Consider the following 21,691-nt stretch of genomic DNA (forward strand, 5'->3'; position numbering starts at 1 on the left):
GACCTTTTTTTCTCTGGTGGTTATTGATCATTTCTTTTGAGAACTTCGAGAAGTATAAAGGTGACTTTGTATATCTCCAAGGAATAAATTGCTGAATTTCTTCACATTTTGGATAGTAGTGATTTATAATGGAAAGAGTACTAAACTTGGAATCAGTATAGCAGGGTTCAGATCTTAGCTCTGATGTTTACCAGTTGTTTGACTATGGGCAGGTCCCTTTACCTCTCTGAGCCACTCCTCATTTTTACAGATGAGAAAGCTAAAATCTAATAAGGTCAAATAATTTGCTCAAAGTTACAGAGATGGTAAGTGATAGTAAGGATTTGAATTTTGGTCCATTAGCTCCAAATTCATAGTACTTTCCACTGTACTGCAGTACCTTCAGTGGTATTTCCCAAGGCTCCATTCTGGCCTATTTTCTCTATCTTAATGGTCTCATTACACTCTCCTAGGTTTATTTATCTCTCTGAAGATGACTCCCAAATCTACATAACCATCCCTGGTCTGAATTTTGAGCTCTAATGACTACTGGATATCACCACCTGTATATGATCTGTAGGCAACTTTAATTTATCATATCCAAATTGGGAACTCATTTTCTTTATTCCTATGCCCAACCCCTTTCCTGACTTTTCTATTTCTATCAAGGATACCACTGTCTTTCTAGTCATCCAGATTTGCAACCCCAGAGTTGCCTTTGACTCCTACCTCTCCCTCACACCCAGCATCTGGTCAATTGCCAATACTTGTCTATTCAACCTCTACAAAATTATCTTAAATCCATACCTCTATCTTCACTCATACAGCTACATACTAGTTTACATTTCTTGAGTCTTGTAACAGCCTCTTAAGTTTGTTTTCACTCAGCTTTCAGCTTCTTCCTTCTTCATCTTCCACACAGTTGCCAACAGATATTACTCTCATCGACCATGTCTCTCCTTACTCAAAAGTTTCAGTGGTTCCATACTGCCCAGAAGATGGGTTCTTAACTTTTTTTGTTTCATTTTTCCCTTAGAAAAACCCATAGATCCCTTTTTAGAAAATTTTTAAACTAATAAATTAAAAAATAAATATAGATTTACAAAGGAAACCAATTATATTGAAATATATATTTTTATATATTTATATATATATATATAATATACATTTTTTAAAGCATATTTATAGACTCTAAGTTAAGAACTCTTGCTCTAGGGCCATCCTGGCCAAAGATGTGGCATGTGTGCCCAGGTATGCTGGAGGGGGCTGCTTTGTCTCCCCTTTCCACCATACTTGAGGACATTTTTTGTATACCCTGCCCCTCTGTCCAGCAAACCAAAGCAAGCACTTCCTCCCTCCACTTTTTGAGGTAATGCAGAGGGGCTCACAAATAGCTTGAAGTGCAGTTTGGGTATGCCATCTCTAAAAGTTCACCAATGCTGCTCTAGGGTAACCTTTGCTCTTCTTAGAATCCTGCACTAAGAGTCCAGAGACCCAATTTCTGTGCCAAACACTTGAGTTGCTATTGGTCTTTGTGTGTGATACTTTCCCTCTTTGGGCTTTAGTAAATGGGTTAAATGTAGTAGCTTGTCATGATACTGTTCCTCTGCTTTCCATGAGTCTTAGTGAATCCCAGACAAGATTCCAATTAGAATATTTCCTAGAGAGAGAAAACTAACTCACCATGATTATCCAACCTAGTCTCATAGCACGTTTCTCTGTAATGCACTTGGGTAATCATATTCCCACTCCTGAAGAGCTTATAGTTTGAGACCAAAGCCCCATAGAACAAGCAGATTTTCCCATCCTTAAGTATTTAGTATCAACGTTAAGGGCAAAGTCGATTTCATTTTTGTTTTTGTATTCCCAACACCTAGAACAGTACCTGGCACACAATAGGAGTTTAACAAATGTTTGTTGATTTGGCTGCTATGTAGGATATGAGAGACAACATCTCTTTTCTTCTTTGTATGTATTTAAAGGTTTTCAAAATAATTTATTTTTATTTTATTTTTTCCCAATAACATGTAATAAACATTTTTTAACATTTTTAAAATTTTAAGTTCCATATTCTCTCTTCCTCACCCCTACTTGAGAAGGCCAGCAATTTAATATAGATTTATAGATTATACATGTGCAGTCATGAAAAATATATTAACCAAATTTCAAAAGAAAACCAAGATTAAAAAAAAAAACAAAAATAATAAAGAAAGTTTTAAAAGTATGCTTAATTCTGCACTCTCTTTATATACATACATATATATATTCTCTGGAAGTGAAGAGCATTTTTCATCATAAGACCTTTGGAATTATCTTGGATCATTGTATTGCTGAGAAAAGCCAAGTCATTCATAGTTGATCCTCATACAGTTCCAAGATCCTTTTCTTAAGGAGCTTTCAGTCTTGTTGGGAAAGATGAGGCTTACACAAGCAATATCCAACATAAACAGTTCTTCCAGGAAGTGCTACAGAAGAGCCCTAGTGGAGACTACTGACTGAGTTCATATGACCATGGATTTGGAATGAAAAAAAAAAAAAAACCCAAAGGCCAAAATCTAGTTCAACCTTCTCATTTTACAGATTAGGGAACTGAGTAGTTTGAGAAGGGTTAATAGAGGGAATAGAACTTGAGCTAGGCCTTTAGAACAAGTAGAATTTGGAGAGATAGAAAAGAGAGAAAGAAGAGAGCTCTGAGTCAGGAGAACCTTGTGAACAAATTCTTGAAGGAATGTTTGGTGTGTTTGAGTGGGGCTTAGTGAGGTAGAAATGACTTGAAGAAGGATGCCTATTATCACCTTTTTTATTCAATATTGTACTAGAAACACTAGCAGTAGCAATTAGAGAAGAAAAAGAAATTGAAGGGATTAAAGTGGGCATTGAGGAGACTAAACTAACACTCTTTGCAGATGAAACAATAGTATACTTAAGGAACCCCAGAAAATCAACTAAAAGGCAACTAAAGGAAATAATTAACAACTTTAGTAAAGTTTCAGGGTACAAAATAAACCCACATAAATCATTAGCATTTCTATATATCTCCAACAAAACTCAGCAGCAGGAGTTAGAAAGAGAAACTCCTTTTAAAATCATTCTAGACAATATAAAATATTTAGGAATCTGCTGTAGGGTGGGCCAGCCTCCCACAGGGGATGGGGTCTAGAAAGTGGGACAGTGTTGGTGAAATGATAGATAGGACACAGCTTTTGCATTCAACTCGAAGCATAGGTTTCACAGGATAAACTGCTCCACCTTGGCTGAGGCCTGGCTTTATTTTATACCCTCATGATCACACATCTACTTGGCACACAGTTTCATTCTCAACATACATGTTTCCATGGAACCTAACAACAGACAGGAAGCCTAGGGAGATAGTCAATAAAATATTGTTGCTAAGTGCAGGATCAGAGGGTAGAATCAACATAACCCAGATATAGGTTAGGGAATTCAGAGCACAGATTTGCCAGAAGTTTTTATGCCTAAAAAAGAGGGTCCTATCTAAGTGGGTATATAAGAATCCTTAAGTTTAATTTTGTAAGGGGGGGTCTCCTGGTAATATCCTAGGGGGACAGAGTGGGACATCTGTATTGACCCTGCAAGCATGTTGTTCTCATCTATTTTTCCTGGGGCTAAGTAAGAATAATAATCATAGCCATTCCAATAATAAGGAAAGTCATTTAGGGAGGTTTCAATGTGTGTTTATATCCTTCCTGGGAGCTGCTTTGCAGTCCCTGGTTTCCATGTGGACTGTGTCAAACAGCAGGGTCTTTGATGACTCCCAGCAGGAATCTATCTGCCAAAACAAACACAGGAATTATATGAACACAACTACAAAACACTTTTTACACAATTAAAACTAGATCTTAACAATTGGAAAAACATTATCTGCTCCTGGGTAGGATGAGATAATATAATAAAAATGACAATCCTACCCAAATTAATCGACTTATTCAGTGCCATACCTATCAAACTACCAAAAAACTTTTTTATAGAATTAGAAAAAATTATAACTTGTATTTATCTTGACTTGAAGAAATGGGATACTTGGCCTAGATTTTAAAAAGCCTTTGTCGAGACAGACCTATTTTTTATAATATCTTAAAAGGCAGCATGTAGATCTTCTAAGACAAGATGGGAGATCAATAGCTAGAAAATGAAGACAAGTAGATCTCAGCTTATTAGGAAAAAAGTTGAATATGAAAACTAGAGTTGACTCAAAGCGAAATGCTACCTTGGCAGGTAGATTAGTTCAGAAGGAAAGGTTCATTAGTCACTTGAGAATTGTTTGGGGCATACCTATTTAAGTGGGGTTTGGCTCATGTGACCTCTGAGGTAACTTCTAATTCTGAGATTCTGGTTTGGAAGAACCTAAAATGCCAGCCAGGTTGTAGAGTTTCTCTCACTCTCTTTGTAAAAAAAATTAAATTAGAGGATTGCTAGATGGCTTGGTGGATTGAGTCTCAGGCCTGGAGATAGGAAGGCCTGGGTTCAAATCTGGTGGTGCAACCCAGGGCAAGTCACTTAACCCCCAGTGCCTAGCCCATACTGCTCTTCTGCCTTGGAACCAATGTACAGTATTAATTCTAAGGTGGAAAGCAAGGGTTATTAAAAAAATTAAATCTTATTTTATTTTCACCAAGATTTATCTTTTCTTCCTCCCTCCCATTGCCCCCATTGAAAGAGCAAAAAAAATGAAAGCCCTGTTACAAACATGTATAGTCAAACAAGACAAATTTCCACATTGGCCACATTCACAAAAAACAAAAAAACAAAAAAAACAATTTATTTTGCATGATGAGTATATCACTTCTCTATCAGGAAGTAGATAGTATATTTCATCACAAGTCCTCTAGACTTATGGTTTGTCTTGTGTGGATCAGAGTTCTAAGTCTTTCAAAGTTGTCTTTACAATATTGTGTAAATTGTTTTTCCGATTCTGCTTACTTGTCTCTGCAGTCAGTCTTACAAGTCTTCATAGATTTCCTCAAAACCATCTCCTGCATCATTTCTTATAGTATATATAATACTAATCCATCATAATCATATACTATAGCTTCTTCATCCATTCCCAATTTATAGGTATTCCCTCAGTTCCCAGTTCTTTGCTACCAAAAAAAAGAAGCTGCCACAAATATTTTTGGTACAGATGAGTTCTTTATTTCTTTAATCCCTTTGGAGTATCATAGTAATAATAGTATCACCAGCTCAAAGGGTATGGTGTGGTTTAGAAACTTTTGGGGCATACCTAGTTCCAAATTATTCTTCAGAATGGCTGAACAAATTCACAGCTCCACCAACAGGAACTGTTGCTCTTGTTTTCTCAAAACCCCGCCAATACTTTTTATTTTCCTTTTATCATCTTTGCCAGTCTGATGAGTGTGAAGTAGATAACGGCTTGCTTTAATTTGCATTTCTCTAATTATTAGTTTGTTTGTTTTTTTAAAGGATGCTCATAGGTTAGATTTCTTCCTTTGAAAACTGCCTAGTCATTTCTTTGACCATCTATCTCTTAGGAAATAGCTCTTAGTTTTATAAATTTGTATCATTTTCTTATATATTTTGGAATGTGAAATATTTATCAGAGAAACTTTGTTCAGTTACCTCCTTTTCTGATTTTAGCTACATTTTAGCCTCATTTGTTTTATTTGTGCAATTTCTTTCAAATCAAAATCTTTCAAATATTTCTTGTTTAGTCACAAACTTTCCCCCTTCCATAGATCTGAAAAGGTATGTCTTCCTTGCTTCTCTAATTTCTTTGATATGCCCTTTTATATCTAGATTATGTAACCATTTTGAGCTTATCTTTATACATAGTTAAAGGTATTGGTCTAAACCTACTTTCTGCCAAATTGCTATCCAGTTTTTCTAACAGTTTTTATCAAATAGTGAGTTTCCTACCTCAGAAACTGGAATCTTTGAGATTATCAAAGACTATGCTATTTTGTGTGTTTGCCTCTTTTTATAATATACCTAATCTGTTCCATTAATTAACCTTCATATTTTATTTTGGTTTGACCTACCCATGAGCAATATATTTTTTTCCATATATGTCACTAAGAAAGAGTAAATAGAATTTGGTACCTGATGTTAGGAGATGAAAGAGAAAAGAATGATTCTTCAGTGTTTTGAAATATGCATATTATAAGGTAAGCAATGAAGTTCTTATTTTTTAACCAAATCTGGAGGTACCTGACTTGTGAAAGTCAGTTTTTTACTGGATGGAGTGGGATACCAAGTTAGGGAATAGTTATCTTCCTCTGGCTTAGTGGATTATCAACAGAGGTTGGCATTTACATGCTAATTCCTCATGAGTGAATCTTTGTTTATTTGGTTCCTGTATTACACAATGACCTTTTTTCTTCCTCTGAGTGCCTGTTGTCTGTTCTAACCTCTCAAAGTATTCCACTGACATAGTAGTCTTCAAGAACCATGAGGAAAGATGAGAATAAGACAGCATGGAGTGAAAGGACTGCATTTCATTATTAAGATGAAAAAATGAGACCTGATTCCCTCCTTCATGAAACTTACAGCCTGGTTCTGGGACAAGATATGCACACACAGAAAGAAAACTGACCATAAAAAACAACATGAGAAGGGATTCCTGAAAGTGGTGTAGATTGCATTGCTGGGGAAGCTCAGTAAGGGCACTTGAAGCTGATATTGATCTTGCCAGACAAAATTCCAGCTCAGACCTCCTGAGGGAACTTAATTTAGTTCAGTATTAAGTGCCTATTGTATACAGAGTCAGCCTTGAGTGAGACATAAAATTTAAATAAGACAAAATCCCTACTCTGGAGCTCTCTATCCAACTGGGACATTAATTCACACCTTCTGACCAGGAATAATGGTTTGAAAAGTCTTTCTGGATCTGAAGGATCCAAGCTAATCCTTAACCTAGTCTTTAGAGGCTTGGGGGTGGGAGTTTGGAGGATGAAAGTATTTCTAACCATAAGGTAAAGTGTGAGCAAAGACTTGTGAAATAGGAATCCAGTTTGATAACAGTGTGTGGTGAAGTACAGTAAAGATGGAGAACTAGAGAATAAGGTTGCCCCTGAGAGCTTGTTCCAGCCCACAGGGATGTCTCTTCCCACTGAACACCCTTCCTTTGTACTCTTTGGTGTGTATGGGGTGGTGGGGGTGGTGGAGGGTTCTTATTCCCACCATAAAGTAAGTTGCTTTAAGCCTTGGACCCTGCTTTAAATTCATTTCTTCCCTGATTCTATCCTGTCCAGTTGTAGGTAAGGATGTGAGAACATAGGAGGTATTCAGTAGACCCTTACTCAATAAAAATGGAACCCAAGAGTTGGAAGTTCATCTCAAAGTCATCTGGTTAACCACCATGGCTCATGCAGGAATCCCTTCTCCAATACCTCCATCCTGTGGTCACATTAAGCAATTACAGAGTAATTAGGTAGATTAAGTAGAGTATCTTGTAAACTCCTCAGGTTTACAAGATAGTTCTGACCAAGTTTGCCTTTCACTCTGGTTATCTCCCTCCAATTTCTTTCCTTCTCCCTTTCTCCAGTCTGTCTTCTATCCTAGGCCCCTTTTTACCTCACTTCTCAATCAGCTATCATCTAGCCCTTGGCCTGAGTAGAGCTGAATATCTCATAACTGGGTAAAAAGTCTGCTTCCTTCCTAGGCACAATTTTCTTCCAAAGTAAAATCCTTGCCTTTTTCACCTCATTCTCCCTTTATCACTGACAGAGCCATTTGGGGATTATTGATAGGCCCCGTGATGGTTCCATTAGTAATTATGGTCATTTTTCCCATGTACAAAAATCATGGGCACTAGCACTGCAGGGAGTTGTAGCTGGGACCTGAGAAAAGCCAAATATTCAAGGTGTTAGAGATGAGGATGGATTGAAGATAGAAAGGTGTAAGAAGACAGGAAAGGAAGAGGAGGGAGCAGGTTATTAAGGCTTGAAATCCCAAACAGAGGGTTGCCACTGACATTTATTGAATTATGGAGTGGGAAGGGGGGGGAGGATGAAAGAAACAGGAAGAGAATCAGACCTGTGTTTTAGGACTATCAATTTGACAGCTAAATGGAGGAAGGACTGGAGTTGGGGGAGACTTGAGGCAGGAAGCCCAACCAGCAGGCTGTTATAATAGTTGACATGTAAGGTGATAAGGACCTGTACCATCGTGGTGGCAGTGCTTTACAGGAGATATGTGAAAGTGGAAGAAACTGTTAATGAGCAAAAAATGAAATGACACAGAAGTTTGATCTTATGAGCTTATCAGTTTATTAAGTAATATATGCCAACTGCCCAACAAATTTGAACCAGGCACCTTTCCTCAGCTTTAGCTGAGGGCTGGGACCCAAATATAGAAAAAATAACTAAATAAGGCCAACCTATTAAAAGGAACAACACTTTAGGTAATCTGATTTTTAATTGGAGGAAAGATATGGGGCTTTCCAAGATGGAAGGAGGAGAGTGAACAGATTCAGTTTCCTGAATTCTAGAAAAGAGGTGTCCTACTCCTCCTCAAGCATCCATAAACAATCCAAAAGATATGGAAACAATTAGTGATTGGTCATATGGGATCAGTTTTCAGATAAGACACTTGGGTTGCTTAAGATGTACAATCATGAGAAAACTCCTTACGTCAGTCTTAGGAACTGACTACATTTCTGGTCAACATAGCCTATGTTTTTGATTAAGGATCTCTAAACAGCATATATAGATGGTCCAGTTTCCAAAGGCACAGAGGGCTCAGTTCAAAAAAGTACAATAAGGTTTTCTCCCAATTCCCACAATTGAATAAATGTTTCTCACTGGACAGAATTTGGACTAAGCCCATAATTGGATAGAAGAGGAGCTAAGCTAACTCCAGAATTGAGTCACAAGATATAATCAGTAATGGTTCACTCAACTCCCACAATTATCCATTTGCTGTCCTAATCCTCTCAATTCTTTATACAACAGGTTTTAGCAACTGATTGGATATGGGGGTAATAAGAGAGCAAAGAGTCAAGAATTGTGGTACCTTAGGAAAGTTAGGAAGAGGGGAGAGCTTACGGAGAAAGATAAGTTTTGTTACGTTTAAGTCATCTAGGGGCAGCTGGGTAGCTCAGTGGATTGAGAGCCAGATCTAGAGACCTGGCCTCAGACACTTCCCAGCTGTGTGACCCTGGGCAAGTCACTTAACCCCCATGCCTAGCCCTTACCACTCTTCTGCCTTGGAACCAATACACAGTATTGATTCCAAGACAGAAGGTAAGGGTTTAATAAAAAAAAAAAAGTTTAAGTCATCTATTTTGGACATCCAGTTAGATATAATAGTTTGGAGATCATGAGAGAGGTTAGCGCTTGATAAATAAATCTGAGAATCATCTACTCTATAAAATGATAACTAAAGCCAGAGGAGTTGATGAGATCAGCATCAAGTAACTTGTAAAGGGAAAGGAGAAGAGGACTCAGGACAGAGCCCTGGGGGACACTTTGAGTCAGCAGGCATGACCTAGATGAAGATCCATCAGAGGAGTCTGTGCAGGTGTAGGACCATATCAAAAACAGTGAAAGTGAGTATCAGGGAGAACTTTACCAGTGTTAGAGGCTGCTGAGAAGTCGAGAACAATGAAAACTAAGAAAGGACCCTTTGATTTAGCAATTCAGAGAAAATTGGTATCTTGAGAGAAAGCAATTTCAATTAAGTAATTTTTGAAGCTAGCCTTAGAAAGAGAGTGAGAAAAAAGAAAGTGGAAATACCCATTGTGGATGACCTTCTCAAAGAATTGGTCTCAAAAGAGAAGAGAGAGATGAGATGGTAGAGATGAATGGATCAAGAAAAGGCTTTTTGAGGATCAGGGAGACAGGCATGTTTATAGGCAGAAGGGAAGCATCCAGTAGACTGGAAGAGACTTAAGATTAGTGAGAGAGTGGTAGAGATAGAGGGAACAATCTGCTGAGAAAGTCAGGATTGTATGAGATCACTTGGGTGTACAGGCAGTTTACCTTAGCAAGAAAAAGGCCCCCTATTCATATGAGGTATCGATCAAGGAGGAGATTATGGGAAGACATCCAAGCAATATGGGATTAGGAAGAAGGGCCCAAGCCAAAAGCTAGTTCTTTCTATATGCATTGTACCCAGGAAACCAGCATGACCCAGAATGAGTAATCTCCACTAACTCTAGGTCTCCAATATCATAAAGACATTTATTAAATCAACCTGAGGGGTCCATGTCAAATTATTGTAGATTGTTCACTGAGAATATCAACTCAGTGTGCTCCAGAATCCAAAAAGGCTAACAGTGCTAAATCTCACAGGATTTTAAGAGTTGGAAAAGACTTTAAATGTCACCACTATAGCATCCAACTTCTGCTTTGAGTATCTCCTATGATGAGGAGATCACTATCTAACAAATCAGCCCACAAAATTGTTGCATGACTATAAGCTGATATGTTCTTCCTTACTAAGCCAAGTTATCTGCCAGTTAGTCCCAATTCTTCCTGCTGATGGTACACAAAAATCAGTCAAGTTCTTTTAACACAATCCAAATCTTGTCCATAATAACCCTTTAGTTCTTCAAGGATAGTTGTCACATTTTCTTATTCAATCTAAACATCCTTGGTTTCTTCTGTTGATATTTTATATGGTTCCCTAATCATTCTCTGTTTGTTTCAGTTTTCTAGTATCCTTCCTAGAATGTGGCCCCTGTAAGTGGAGATGGTGTTCTAGATGTGGTCAGATTAGGACAGAGACAACAGAATCATCATCTCATCATTCTGGATATAAGACATCATTAATATGTGTTTTTGACTCAATACTGAAGTTGTGGACAACTAAAATCTTTTCTTTTTCATATGAACAATATTATCTAGGTGTAGTCTGTCCCGTTTTTAGAACCCAACCCAAATGCAAGACTTCACATTTATTTTTATCACATTTCCTTGGTTTGGTTTTGATCCACTGTTTAACACTGTCAGGATCATTTTGAAATTTAATACTTTCCTTCAGCATGTTAGTTGCCCTCCAGATTTCTTGTATTATCTGAGGATGTATAATCTTAGATTTATTATTGAACCCTGACACCCTAGAGTTCTTTGTGAGTTAGGTAAGTTTTAGGTAAGTCCTTCTTCCTTCCCATAGCAGGTAATAAACCTAGAAAACATCCTAGTGAAACTCTCATCCTTTTCATTTCTGCCATAGTGCAGGCCCTCATCACATCTCATTTGGACTCTTGCCATTACTGTCTCTACTTCTAATCTCTCCATCCCTCCAATTCATGCTGTTCAAACTGTCAGATTCATCTTTCTAAGCAGTTTTGCTCATATCCCTTCCTTGCCCCCAAGCCTTCAGTAACTCACTATTTCCTTCAAGAACATGATAAAGTTTAGTCTTCCTGGCATTCCAGGCCCTCTACAATCTTTAGAGTATTTAGATCTGGCAGATACCTTAGAGTTCATATTATTCAACCCCAAGCCTCATTTTACAAATGAAGAAACTGATTGAGAGGTTAAGTGATGGGTAATGTGCCATAATTAGGATTTGAACCCAGGTCCTCCAACCCTGGATCTAGCATTCTTTCTACCATTTTATCTTTTTGGCTGTATCGCCTACATATCTCCTTTATGGACTCTCCAGTCCATTCAGACTGAATTCCATACAATTTCCCAAACATGTCTTTGACTTTCCTGCTTCCTGTGCCCTTGCTCACACTATTTTCTTTCTCTGCTTCCCAAAATCTTACCCATCCTACCAGTCTTTGATCTGGTGTCACTTCTAATGAGCTTCCTGTGTTTCCCCACTAGAGGAGAGGGAACTGAACTCTCGTGGCATCTCTCCATGGTCTTGCTTTTCTCTAATCCCCTGCAACAATTCTTTCATCACACAGAAGTAAAGAATATGGTCACCACTGTGATGGGAGGGAAGGAGCCCTGTGAAAGGCATATAGGTTCATGTCTGAACTAGAAATTCTGTCATTTGTCTCATCCTTCTCTAGTTTCTGCATTGCTGTTTTCATCCTTAGCCCCAAGCCTTGTTAAACCTGACAGCTTCCCAGGGCACTTGCTCTTCTGCTTGGAGCATCTCCTCAGGAAATGTGCCTTATGCCCCAGGGATTTCACCTTCCATAGCTCTTTGTTAACCATTTTTGATCCCCAGACACCAAAATAAAGCCCCAGAGCTCCTTGGACTTTTCTGACCCTTGAGTCATCTTAGTTTCCAGAATGCAGAGATCAAATGCCCTTTAATTCCTTACTTACTCTGCTAATGCCACTGTGATCAGATACCTAAGAGCAGCATCTGCTCCCTCCTCCCTTCTGACCACTGTCTTTCTAAGCTTTAGATCACAAGAGGAAATTTTCTAAGGTTTGTTCACAAGGAAGAAAGAAAAGATGTGAATTCTGAAGTCCCTACCAGAAGGTAATTTGAAATGGAGATAAAAGAAATCTTCTCATTCTGGACAGTATTTCACTGCTACATTAGCTTCTCTTAGCCACAGTTCTTCAAGCCTAGATTAGCCTGTAACTCATTCTTCTTCCCATCGACTAAGATGGGAATGTCTTCCAATCCAGAGAACGTAGTGGGCAGGTATTGATTTGGGGATTGGCCTACCTGCACACACTGATCTAAATTTTAGACCCTTTCCACAATACCAGCTTTTAGCTCAAAGATGGTCCCTTCCTGTAGTGCTTGAAAGTATACAGAGCACTTTCTTCACAATGACCCTGTTGGGTAGGGAAAGCAATGGAGAAAGGCTGTGAATTTCCAAATGAAGAAACTTGAGACTCAGAGAGAAAGTGACTTGCCCAGAGGTATTTATTAAGCACCCATGATGTGATACACATAGTACTAAGGGCTGGGGAGACAAAGAAAAGTAAAAGATATTCCTTGTTCTCAAGGACCTGCTCATAATCTAATGGGGAAACAACATGCAGACAGCAATGTATCGTCAAACTATAGAGAGGATGAATTGGAAATAATCAGTAGAGAGACAGCACTAGGATTAAGAGGTAAGGGGGAAAGCTTTCCTAAAGAAAGTGGGATTTTAGTTAAGATTTGAAGGAAGTCTGCGCCCTAATACATGTTAGAACTGGGACTTTACATAATGTGTCATTGATGCTCAAAGGAAAAAAATCACTGTCACTGTCTAGCTAATAGAATTTTCCTTTGTAACAAAATAGTCCAGTTAAGCCAAACAAGCCAACACAGTGACCATATCAGACACATGGATCTCATTGTACATCTGCAGTACATCTACCCTGCCAGGAGAAATATATATTTTATCAATTGTCTTTTGGAGTCAGGATGGGTTATGACATTGATCTGGATTTTTAAGCCTTTAGTACATTCCTTTACATTATGGTGATCAGAATGATTTGCACTTACAAAGCCCTTTCCCCTGCATTTTCTTATTTGATCCAGGGCAAAGGGTGGTTATTCCCATTTTAGAGATGAGGAACTTGAGGCCCACAGAAGGGAAATGATTTGCCCAAGGCTACAAAGCTAGTAAGTAAGCTCATTTAGGGTTCTTTTCCCTTCACCATGCTGTCTGAAAGCCCCAGATCCCCTAGGGGACAAATGATAGGGAGTTGTATGGGCAGAATTTTTATTAAACATAACTGTTATACTCTTGGTTCTCTTTATTTTCTATAAATTCAAGTCTTTCCAGAGTCTTCAGAATTTGTCATAATAGTCATTTTTTACAATGTAGTAATATTCCATCACATTTGTTTGTATACTGCAGTTTATTCAGCTATTCTCCCAATTGATAGGTACCCATTTTGCTTCTACCTTTTTTGCTACCACAAAAAGTGCTTCAATAAATATTGGTTCTTTCTTTCTCTCTTGACTATGATTCTCACCCTCTCCTTGGGAAATATATCCAATAGTAAGATCAGAATGTATAAAAAGTCTAATCCTCTTTTTAGCATAGTTACCAATTGTCTTTGGAATCAAGATTTGAACCCATCTTTTAAAAAAAACTTTAACTTGAGCATTCTTTTTGCTATGCCACAGAGTCTTCTGGTGATATTCATAGTGGACTGTGCTCACATTCCTATGGAATCCTTGGGTTAATTAGATGTCCCTTTCTCATGGTTCCCCATCCCCCAATGAAAAAGTAGAGAAAAATGCATAGTGAGGACAGAGGCCCCATCAGTTAAAAAATCAGGGTTATTCAATCAATGCTTAAATAACTCTTAGAGTTTTCTTAAAGATACCCTATATTTGCATAGGATTCACAAAGCAAGTCTCTAATATTTCATAATAATTAAAGAGAGCAACCCTCTGTGACTAGACAGAAGCCACAATGTTATTGTTGTTATTGTTATTAGTATTATTGTTTTTCATGTAGATGATGACTGACACTTACAGAGCCCTTTCCCCTGCATTTTCTTATTTGATCCAGGGCAAGGGTGGTTATCCCCCTTTTAGAGATGAGGAACCCGAGGCTCAGAGAGGGAAATGATTTGCCCAAGACCACACAGCTAGTAAGTGGTGGAGCCTGGACTTGCACCCAGGTATTCTGATTCCTAGTTCAGGGTTCTTCCCCCTATATCATGCTGCTGGAGGGCCCTGGGCCCCTGAGGGGACAAATGATGGGGAGTTCTGTAAGCAGATTGCCCCAATGGGCTGGCCTCGTGACCTTGAGTCTCCCAGCCATAAAATTCCCCTTTGCAATAGGGGCCCAGAAAGAGTCTGTCATCTGTGTGGGACTATTAGATTCTGGAGAATGACTTATTTCCCCCACCCCACCCCCTGCTTTTTATCCCATGGCAGGTCTCTCAAAGTGGGCCTGCAGATCTCCATGGATTACTGGTGGTGCACAAATGTGGTTCTCCAAGGGGTGGAAGAGGTATGTCTCCTGTTGTTGGCAAGAGAGGGGGCATGCCAGGAGCCGGGGAAGCCTAACAGCCCTTGGCTTTGGGGATTCCCTTCCAAAGACCCATGTTCTCTAGTGCACAGGACAGGTCGGGTACTGTCAGCATTACAGTGTGGATTAGTTGTGCTGTTTTGTCCTCCGTGTCCCTGAAAGACTATTATCAGTCAAGTTTCCATTAGAGTTGAGGGCAGAAGTTAAAAATTGGGAGGCAGCATGAGGTAGTGGGAGAAAATAAGAAAATAGGCTTAGGTGTCATGGAATCACGAGATTTGAACCCAGGGCCTCCGAGTCCAATGCCTGTGATTCTTCCCACTAGACCACACACTCTAGGCCTCGTTTTCTTTCTGTAACCCGAGGTTGAACTCAGTGATCTTTACTGTCCCTCTAAATTCTTAACAATCTTCCTGTAAAGCTGTGAATTGAATTTGGTTGATCAAAGAACCTTTCTTCTAGGTAGGAGCTGGCTTTGAATTATGGCAGAAAGGACAAAAGAGAATAAGAAGTTTTAGAGCTGAAGGAGGCCAACTCTTTTACTTTACAGATATGGAAAAGACTAGAGAGGTTATGTGAATAAAAAGATTAGAAGTGAAACAGCTTGGTCGCTGAGTAGAAAAAGTGCCACATCTGGAGTCAAGAGGTCTTGGGTTCAAATTTTGCCTCAGACACTTCCTGCTATGTGACCCTGGGCAAGTCATTTAATCCCATTTGCCTAGCCCTTACTTACCCTTCTTAGAGTTGTTACTAAGATAGAAAGTAAGCGTTTGAAAGAGAAAAAAAAGATGGAAAAAGGCTATTTGAGGATGATGGGACACCTAAGCAAAAAGGCCATGAGTTGCCATGAGGGTTGGGGGTTGTATTGGGGCAGACATCCCCTCCCCCATCCCTTCTCTCTGTCCCTGTGGCCAGAACAGCCCTCGCTACATGGAAGTGATGTCATCATGTCACCAGCGGGCAGCTGATGCCCTGGTGGCTGGAGCCATCCTCAATGGAGGCCTCTATGTGAAGCTGGGCCAAGGACTCTGCTCCTTTAACCACCTGCTGCCCCCTGAGTACATTACCACCCTGCGCCAGCTGGAGGACCAAGCCCTCACTCGGGGCTACAAAGAGGTTGGCAGCCCCTGGGCCTAGGGGGCTGGTTGGAGGGCAGGGGTGGCCTGAGGGGTCGCCAGCAGCTCTGAAGACCCCCAACCCCATGCTGAGCACTGGGGAGGAGTTGACTTAAGAGGCAACTGGAAGGACAGACTTTCCCTTCTGGAGAGATGAGAATGCTCTGGGTCCTGGGAGGAGGGTGGTGCGGGATGGTGGGGGGAGTGGACAGAGATTATTTTATGGCTGGACTAGGATGCTACTGGGAACCATAAGAAAGGAAATGAGAAGCTACCCTAGATCTGAGGCTGAGTGTGGAGACTGTCCCTGGACTGGGCTTGGGTCCTAGGGCTGAGGGAGGCTTCTTTTCCCCTGCAGGTGGATGAGCTGTTCCTGGAGGATTTCCAGGTCCCAGCCCATGAGATGTTCAAGGAATTTGACTATGAGCCCGTAGCAGCAGCCAGCCTGGCCCAGGTGCACAAAGCAAAGCTGGAAGATGGCACAGAGGTGGCTGTGAAGGTCTGTGTATATGTGGGGGCACTTCTGCGTGTCCTTGGGCTCTGCCCCCTCACCCCCACCCCCTGAGATGTCCTGGGCTTCTCTGAGGCTCACAGGCCCTGCCCAAGGACTGGGGGCTGGTGGAAGGAACTGGGAGGATTACTGCACATCAGTGCAGTGTGTACTTGCCAGTGCCACTCGTAGTAGGGTATTACCATGCCTGGTTCAGGTTTGGCCTGGAGTAGATCCAGGGAGGTTAGGATAGAGAGCCTGAAATCCCAGGATCTCACAGATGTTAGTAATCACAGAGTCTGACTTTGCATTTTGCAGAGGAGAAAAATAGTTCCTGAGAGACTGTCTTGTGTTGAGGGCCAGTGGTTGGGATTCAAACATAGCCCCTCTGACTCAAATCCTGCTCTTGAATCTATTACCTGGTCCTCTTCACTGCACACAGTAGTACAGCCACTAGCTGCCCCCCTCCACCCCCATTTCCTCTAGCTGCACAGGTTTAAAGCAAAGGCTGCTTTAATCAGGGCACTACACTGCTAGGGAAACTTTACTGCTTTCCCCATTGCTCATGGAATAAAATAGAAACTTGTGGTACTCAAGGCTCGATCATGACCAGGGCCTTCCCAGCCTTTCTACTGTTAGACCTCCTTGGTTCCTCCTTTTGATCACTACCCCCCAGACATACCAGGCGTGCCTTCCCTCCTCCTTTGCCCTCCAGAGCCCATTTAACCCCCTGCCTGCTACTCCTGGGAAGTTTTGCTGACCTGTTTCAGCCCCCACAGCTCTCTTCCTTTTGGAAAACCCTTACCGTAGTGTCTAGGCAGAAGAGTAGCAGGGGCTGCTCTCTCCTTTTTCTAAGCTGGTCCATGCCCAAGCAAGTGAGCACCTCACTGTTTATTCTTTCCATAACTGATCATTTGTCAATGGTTCCAAGTTGTTAATTGGATCTCTCCTGCTAGATAAATACAAGCTAATTCAAGGGACAAGAGAACACTAAGAATGGGAAATCAGGAAAGGTTTCAAGTAGGAGAGGATTCCTGTTTCTTGAAGGGATTCTAAAATGGGATGGGACAGGAGAGGACAGTGTATGTGGGCGGGGCAGAAGATGACTCAACCCCTGCATCCAGTACAGGTGCAGTACATTGACCTAAGGGACAGGTTTGACGGAGACATCCAGACCCTGGAGCTTCTGCTACAGATCATCGAGTTCATGCATCCCAGCTTCGGCTTCAGCTGGGTCCTCAAGGTAGCTTTGGCTCCGGCCCCTGCACTCAGCCCGATATGCACTGCACGTGGGTCTGGGGGGAGCTGGGGGAGCCTCTAGTCTAATGGGGTATCTGCCTCTCTTGGAATGTTCCAAATCTGCTATTTTCCCTCTACCTCATGACTCCCTTCTTCATCTCTACCACCACCCCAATCCCCACAGTAACACCTACCCCTGTTGGATTCTCCACCTCAGGACCTGAAGGGGACCCTGGCCCAGGAACTGGACTTTGAGAATGAGGGTCGGAACTCAGAACGCTGTGCCCAAGATCTGAAGGATTTCCACTACGTCGTGGTGCCCCGAGTTCACTGGAACAAGTCCAGCAAGGTTTGAGTCTTGAGGTTCCCTGGAAACCAATTCAGGATCCTCTTTTCCTTCTACAACTCCCAGACTCTACATGGGGGTGGACTACATGGTGTTTCTCCCCAGTAAGCTTCTCTAATCCCACCCCCCTAACCCCCCATTCCTGTCCCCCTCAGGCTGAGCAGGGTTAGCCTGCTTATCAGCTCTTGTGTCCCAATTTCCAGAGGGTGCTGACTGCCGATTTCTGTAATGGATGCAAAGTCAGCAATGTGGAAGAGATCCAGAATCAGGGGCTCAGTTTGAGTGATGTGAGTAGGAACCTTAGTTTGCACTTCTATGCATAACCTATGCTTGTTTTGTCTACTGGATTGATCATCAGGACAGGAACTCTTATCTAGATGTTGTATTAACAGAGCACTATAGTTTGTTGGGATTTTGTTTTATTTTTGCTAAATTAGCGTGTGAAAGAGTGGGACTGTACCTTTATGGGAGAGATTGTGGCTTGGGGAAGACTTGTGCCACTCCTGGCAGTGCTGGGGATGCCCCATTTCTGCTGCTGAGGAAGTGGTTCTCACATCTTAATGGGCATCCACTCCTTTAGACATCATCTAAATTGATCCGAGTATTTGCTGAACAAATCTTTTATACGGGTTTCATCCACTCGGATCCCCACCCTGGAAATGGTAAGATTGGTAACCCTTGGGAGGGAGGAGATTGGATTGGACTAGACTTATCTAAGGCTGGGCTAAGTTTGGATACTCCCACCCATATTCTTTCTTAGTATTGGTACGGAAAGGCTCAGATGGGAAGGCAGAATTGGTGTTGCTGGACCATGGCCTCTACCAGTTCCTGAGTGAGAAGTAAGATCCAACACCTATGGCAATACCCTAGACCTGCAGGGAGGGAAAAGAACTATTTGCACTGGATCAATCCTGGGGGGCCCCCAAAGACCATGCACTTGTGAGGAACAAGGGATGGGATATCTGACCTGACCAGAAAGGCTCCTCCTCTCCCAGGGAACGCTTGGCCCTGTGCCAGCTGTGGCGGGCTATTATCTTGCGGGATGATGCAGCCATGAAGAGGCATTCTGCTGAGCTTGGTGTTGAAGGTAAGAAAGGGGAGGGGTGAGTTTACTTACCCTTGGACCTTTTTTGTATGGGTTTTGCACAGCAGGCATCAGTTGGAGGTCAAATTTACCCTCATCTGTCTCTAGCTGGTTGAAATGTGTTGCTGGATTAAATGGCATCAGGGTTCAAACAGGCAGTCAGGCTTTCCACACAGGTGGTCAAAATGAATGTTTTGTTTGTTTTTTTAAAACCCACCTTCAGTTTTAGTATCAGTTCTAACACACGAGAAGCAAGGCCTAGGCAGTCGGGATTAAGTGATTTTGCTCAGCATACAGCTAGGAAGTGTTTGAGGTCATATTTGAACCCAAGTCCTCCTGCCTCCAGGCTTGGTGTTCCAGCTACCCCAACATTAAATGGTGCTCAGGATTAAAGCAGTTAAAAGGGCTATGATTAGAATGATGAATGACTAGTACAATTAAGTTTTTTTTAAATGCAGACAGAATCTGAAGGGTTTAGATACCCCAAGGCCTAATGTCACTGGTGCCAAACTCAAATAGAAGGAGCCACTAATGAACCCTGTACAGGAGTTACTGATGTTTTTATTTTGTTAAATGTCTTCCAATGACATTTTAATTTGGTTCAGGATGCATTTGGAATATGGTGGGCTCTGTGGGTGGCACCTCTGTGCAAAATTTTAGGCAGTTATTTTCCATTGTTTAACTGACCTCTGGATCTCTGCTCAGTACTAAGTGTATACTGTCCTTAACTCACATTTTAAGCTTCCAAGGAGCCTTTCCTCCTGGTTAAGCAGACTTCCTTGCCCAACAAGAACTTCTCAGTCTAGTCCTCAAATTTATATATAAGGAAAAATGGACATTATGGCATGACACTTCCACTCAATACTTCAGTGGATTCCTGCATAAAAGCCAAAAGTCAAAGGGAGCCCTATCCTGTCTTTCTTTTGTTCCTCATACATCAGGAATTTCCACAATCTTACCTTTCATGATTAACTTCACCAGTTTTTTAATGTAACATTTTTGTAAAAAGCCAGCCCAGGACAGCTCATTCCACTTTTGGAGATAGTAATTGTTAGTTGTAAGGCCGTGTCCTCACTTGAAATCTACTTCAGTAAACTTCTCATTGCTTCATATCTGAGCTCTGGGCTTAGTCTAATAACTCTTTCCCAGTAGACCTTAAAGCAAAAGTGACTTAGAAAACCACCACATTATCTGTTGTATTATATTTCTCTTTTGTTAAACATTTCCCAATTACATTTTAATCTGATTCAGGCTGGGCTTTGAGTTTGCTCCCTTTGCCTTAAAGTACTTAGAGATAGATAGCTATTAGATTCTCCTGACTCCAGTCTCTAAACTAAGTATCCCCTCTCTTTCCCCCACTCCAAGACTACTTCCTGTTCTGTGAGATCCTAATGCAACGACCAATTCAAATGGGGCAGCTGTGGCAGTCAGGCATCCTGAACAGTGCCGAGAGAGCCTACATGCAGGAAATGGCCAAGGAACACTTTGCCCGAATCATGGAGGTGTTAAAGGCCTTACCTCGCCCCATGCTGCTCGTCCTGCGAAACCTCAACACTGTGCGCTCTATCACTATGACTCTGAAGGCCCCTGTGAACCGTTACTTCCTCATGGCCAAGAGGTCTGTGCCACCGGAACATAGAAGGGGGCCAAAGAAGGGATGGGATTTGCCCATATCATAGTCTAATCTATCTCAGGCAAATTAAGCCAAATGTTAGCCCAATACAATAGGAGACTCTGTAGTTTAAGAGCCACTGAATCTACCAGTACCCCACTCTCTCAAACCCCACAGCAGAGAACGGTGGGTTGCTTAGCTATCTTGGCACTCCCAGAACAGTTCCCAGGGGAAGGGAAAGCCCAGGGTTTAGAAATTAACAAAGAATTTATAATATAAGGGGAGAAAATGCTAATTAATGTTTTGGGGGTTTTTTTGGTGGGGTGGCGGGAAGTGCTGTGAGGAGTTGGAGTCGCCAGGTGAGAAAGAAGACTCAAAAGAACTTCTACAGAAGGTTTCTGAATTGGGTCAAAGTCATTTGGGAGAGCTTCAAGTTTGAAGCTATACTCAGGTAAAGATATAAGGAATGGGGGGCTGGGGTCAGGGGGATGAGGGAGGGCTATAGCCATTGCTAGGTTCCATATTTTTTACTCCCTTTCCTGGCTTCAGATTGGAGATGTTCTCAATGCAACTAACCTCCAGGATCATCAAATTCCTGGTTCGCCTGGGTGTCATGCCTGAGCCTGAAAAGCTACTCAATGAAATGGAGCACTAGGTCTGGGTGATCCTGTCACACCCACCATGAGCTGCAGATTCACCTCCCCCAACAAAGAAAGAAAGGAGGGACAGACATCAGCCACCAAGGCAGCAAGTCAAGTGGCCAAGAACAGGAAGATGATAGACAAGCACCTCTCTACTTGCTCAGACTAAAGGGGAGGGAGGGGTCCCTTGGGGCACAGAATAAAGGAGTGGATGTAACTAAGGCTCAGCCTCCAGCTGCAGCTTCCTTGGCTATGGGATGGCAATAGAGCAGAGCCTTCAGTGATAGAAAGGCTTCTCTTACTTCATCCCATAGTAGCTTCTTCACAGAAAATAAATAAAACTCCAATACTCTTACATACATCC

At 41.5% G+C, this 21,691-nt stretch overlaps 1 protein-coding gene across 7 annotated transcripts in view; it reads left to right on the forward strand.

The window, feature by feature from the left end:
- The window catches only part of ADCK5 (aarF domain containing kinase 5), a 42,582-nt gene extending 20,900 nt beyond the window's left edge, over positions 1-21,682 (forward strand). For 3 of the 7 annotated variants that reach the window (XM_007488775.3, XM_007488774.3, XM_007488780.2), the window contains 12 exons: positions 14,707-14,782; positions 15,716-15,916; positions 16,274-16,414; positions 17,535-17,648; positions 17,862-17,993; positions 18,194-18,277; positions 18,571-18,652; positions 18,751-18,829; positions 18,986-19,077; positions 20,440-20,692; positions 21,021-21,137; positions 21,236-21,682. In XM_007488775.3, the coding sequence (XP_007488837.1) occupies positions 14,707-14,782; positions 15,716-15,916; positions 16,274-16,414; positions 17,535-17,648; positions 17,862-17,993; positions 18,194-18,277; positions 18,571-18,652; positions 18,751-18,829; positions 18,986-19,077; positions 20,440-20,692; positions 21,021-21,137; positions 21,236-21,341 (1,477 nt within the window). In that variant the 3' untranslated portion in view covers positions 21,342-21,682. Of the gene's footprint in view, positions 1-14,339; positions 14,418-14,706; positions 14,783-15,715; positions 15,917-16,273; positions 16,415-17,534; positions 17,649-17,861; positions 17,994-18,193; positions 18,278-18,570; positions 18,653-18,750; positions 18,830-18,985; positions 19,078-20,439; positions 20,693-21,020; positions 21,138-21,235 lie in introns of those variants that run through there. The other 4 variants (XM_007488778.3, XM_007488777.2, XM_007488776.2 and 1 more) reach the window with 3 other exon arrangements.
- The last annotated feature ends 9 nt before the right edge of the window (positions 21,683-21,691 follow it).

This window comes from Monodelphis domestica, chromosome 3 (genome assembly GCF_027887165.1).
Source record: "Monodelphis domestica isolate mMonDom1 chromosome 3, mMonDom1.pri, whole genome shotgun sequence".
NCBI classification, from domain to species: Eukaryota; Metazoa; Chordata; class Mammalia; order Didelphimorphia; family Didelphidae; genus Monodelphis; species Monodelphis domestica.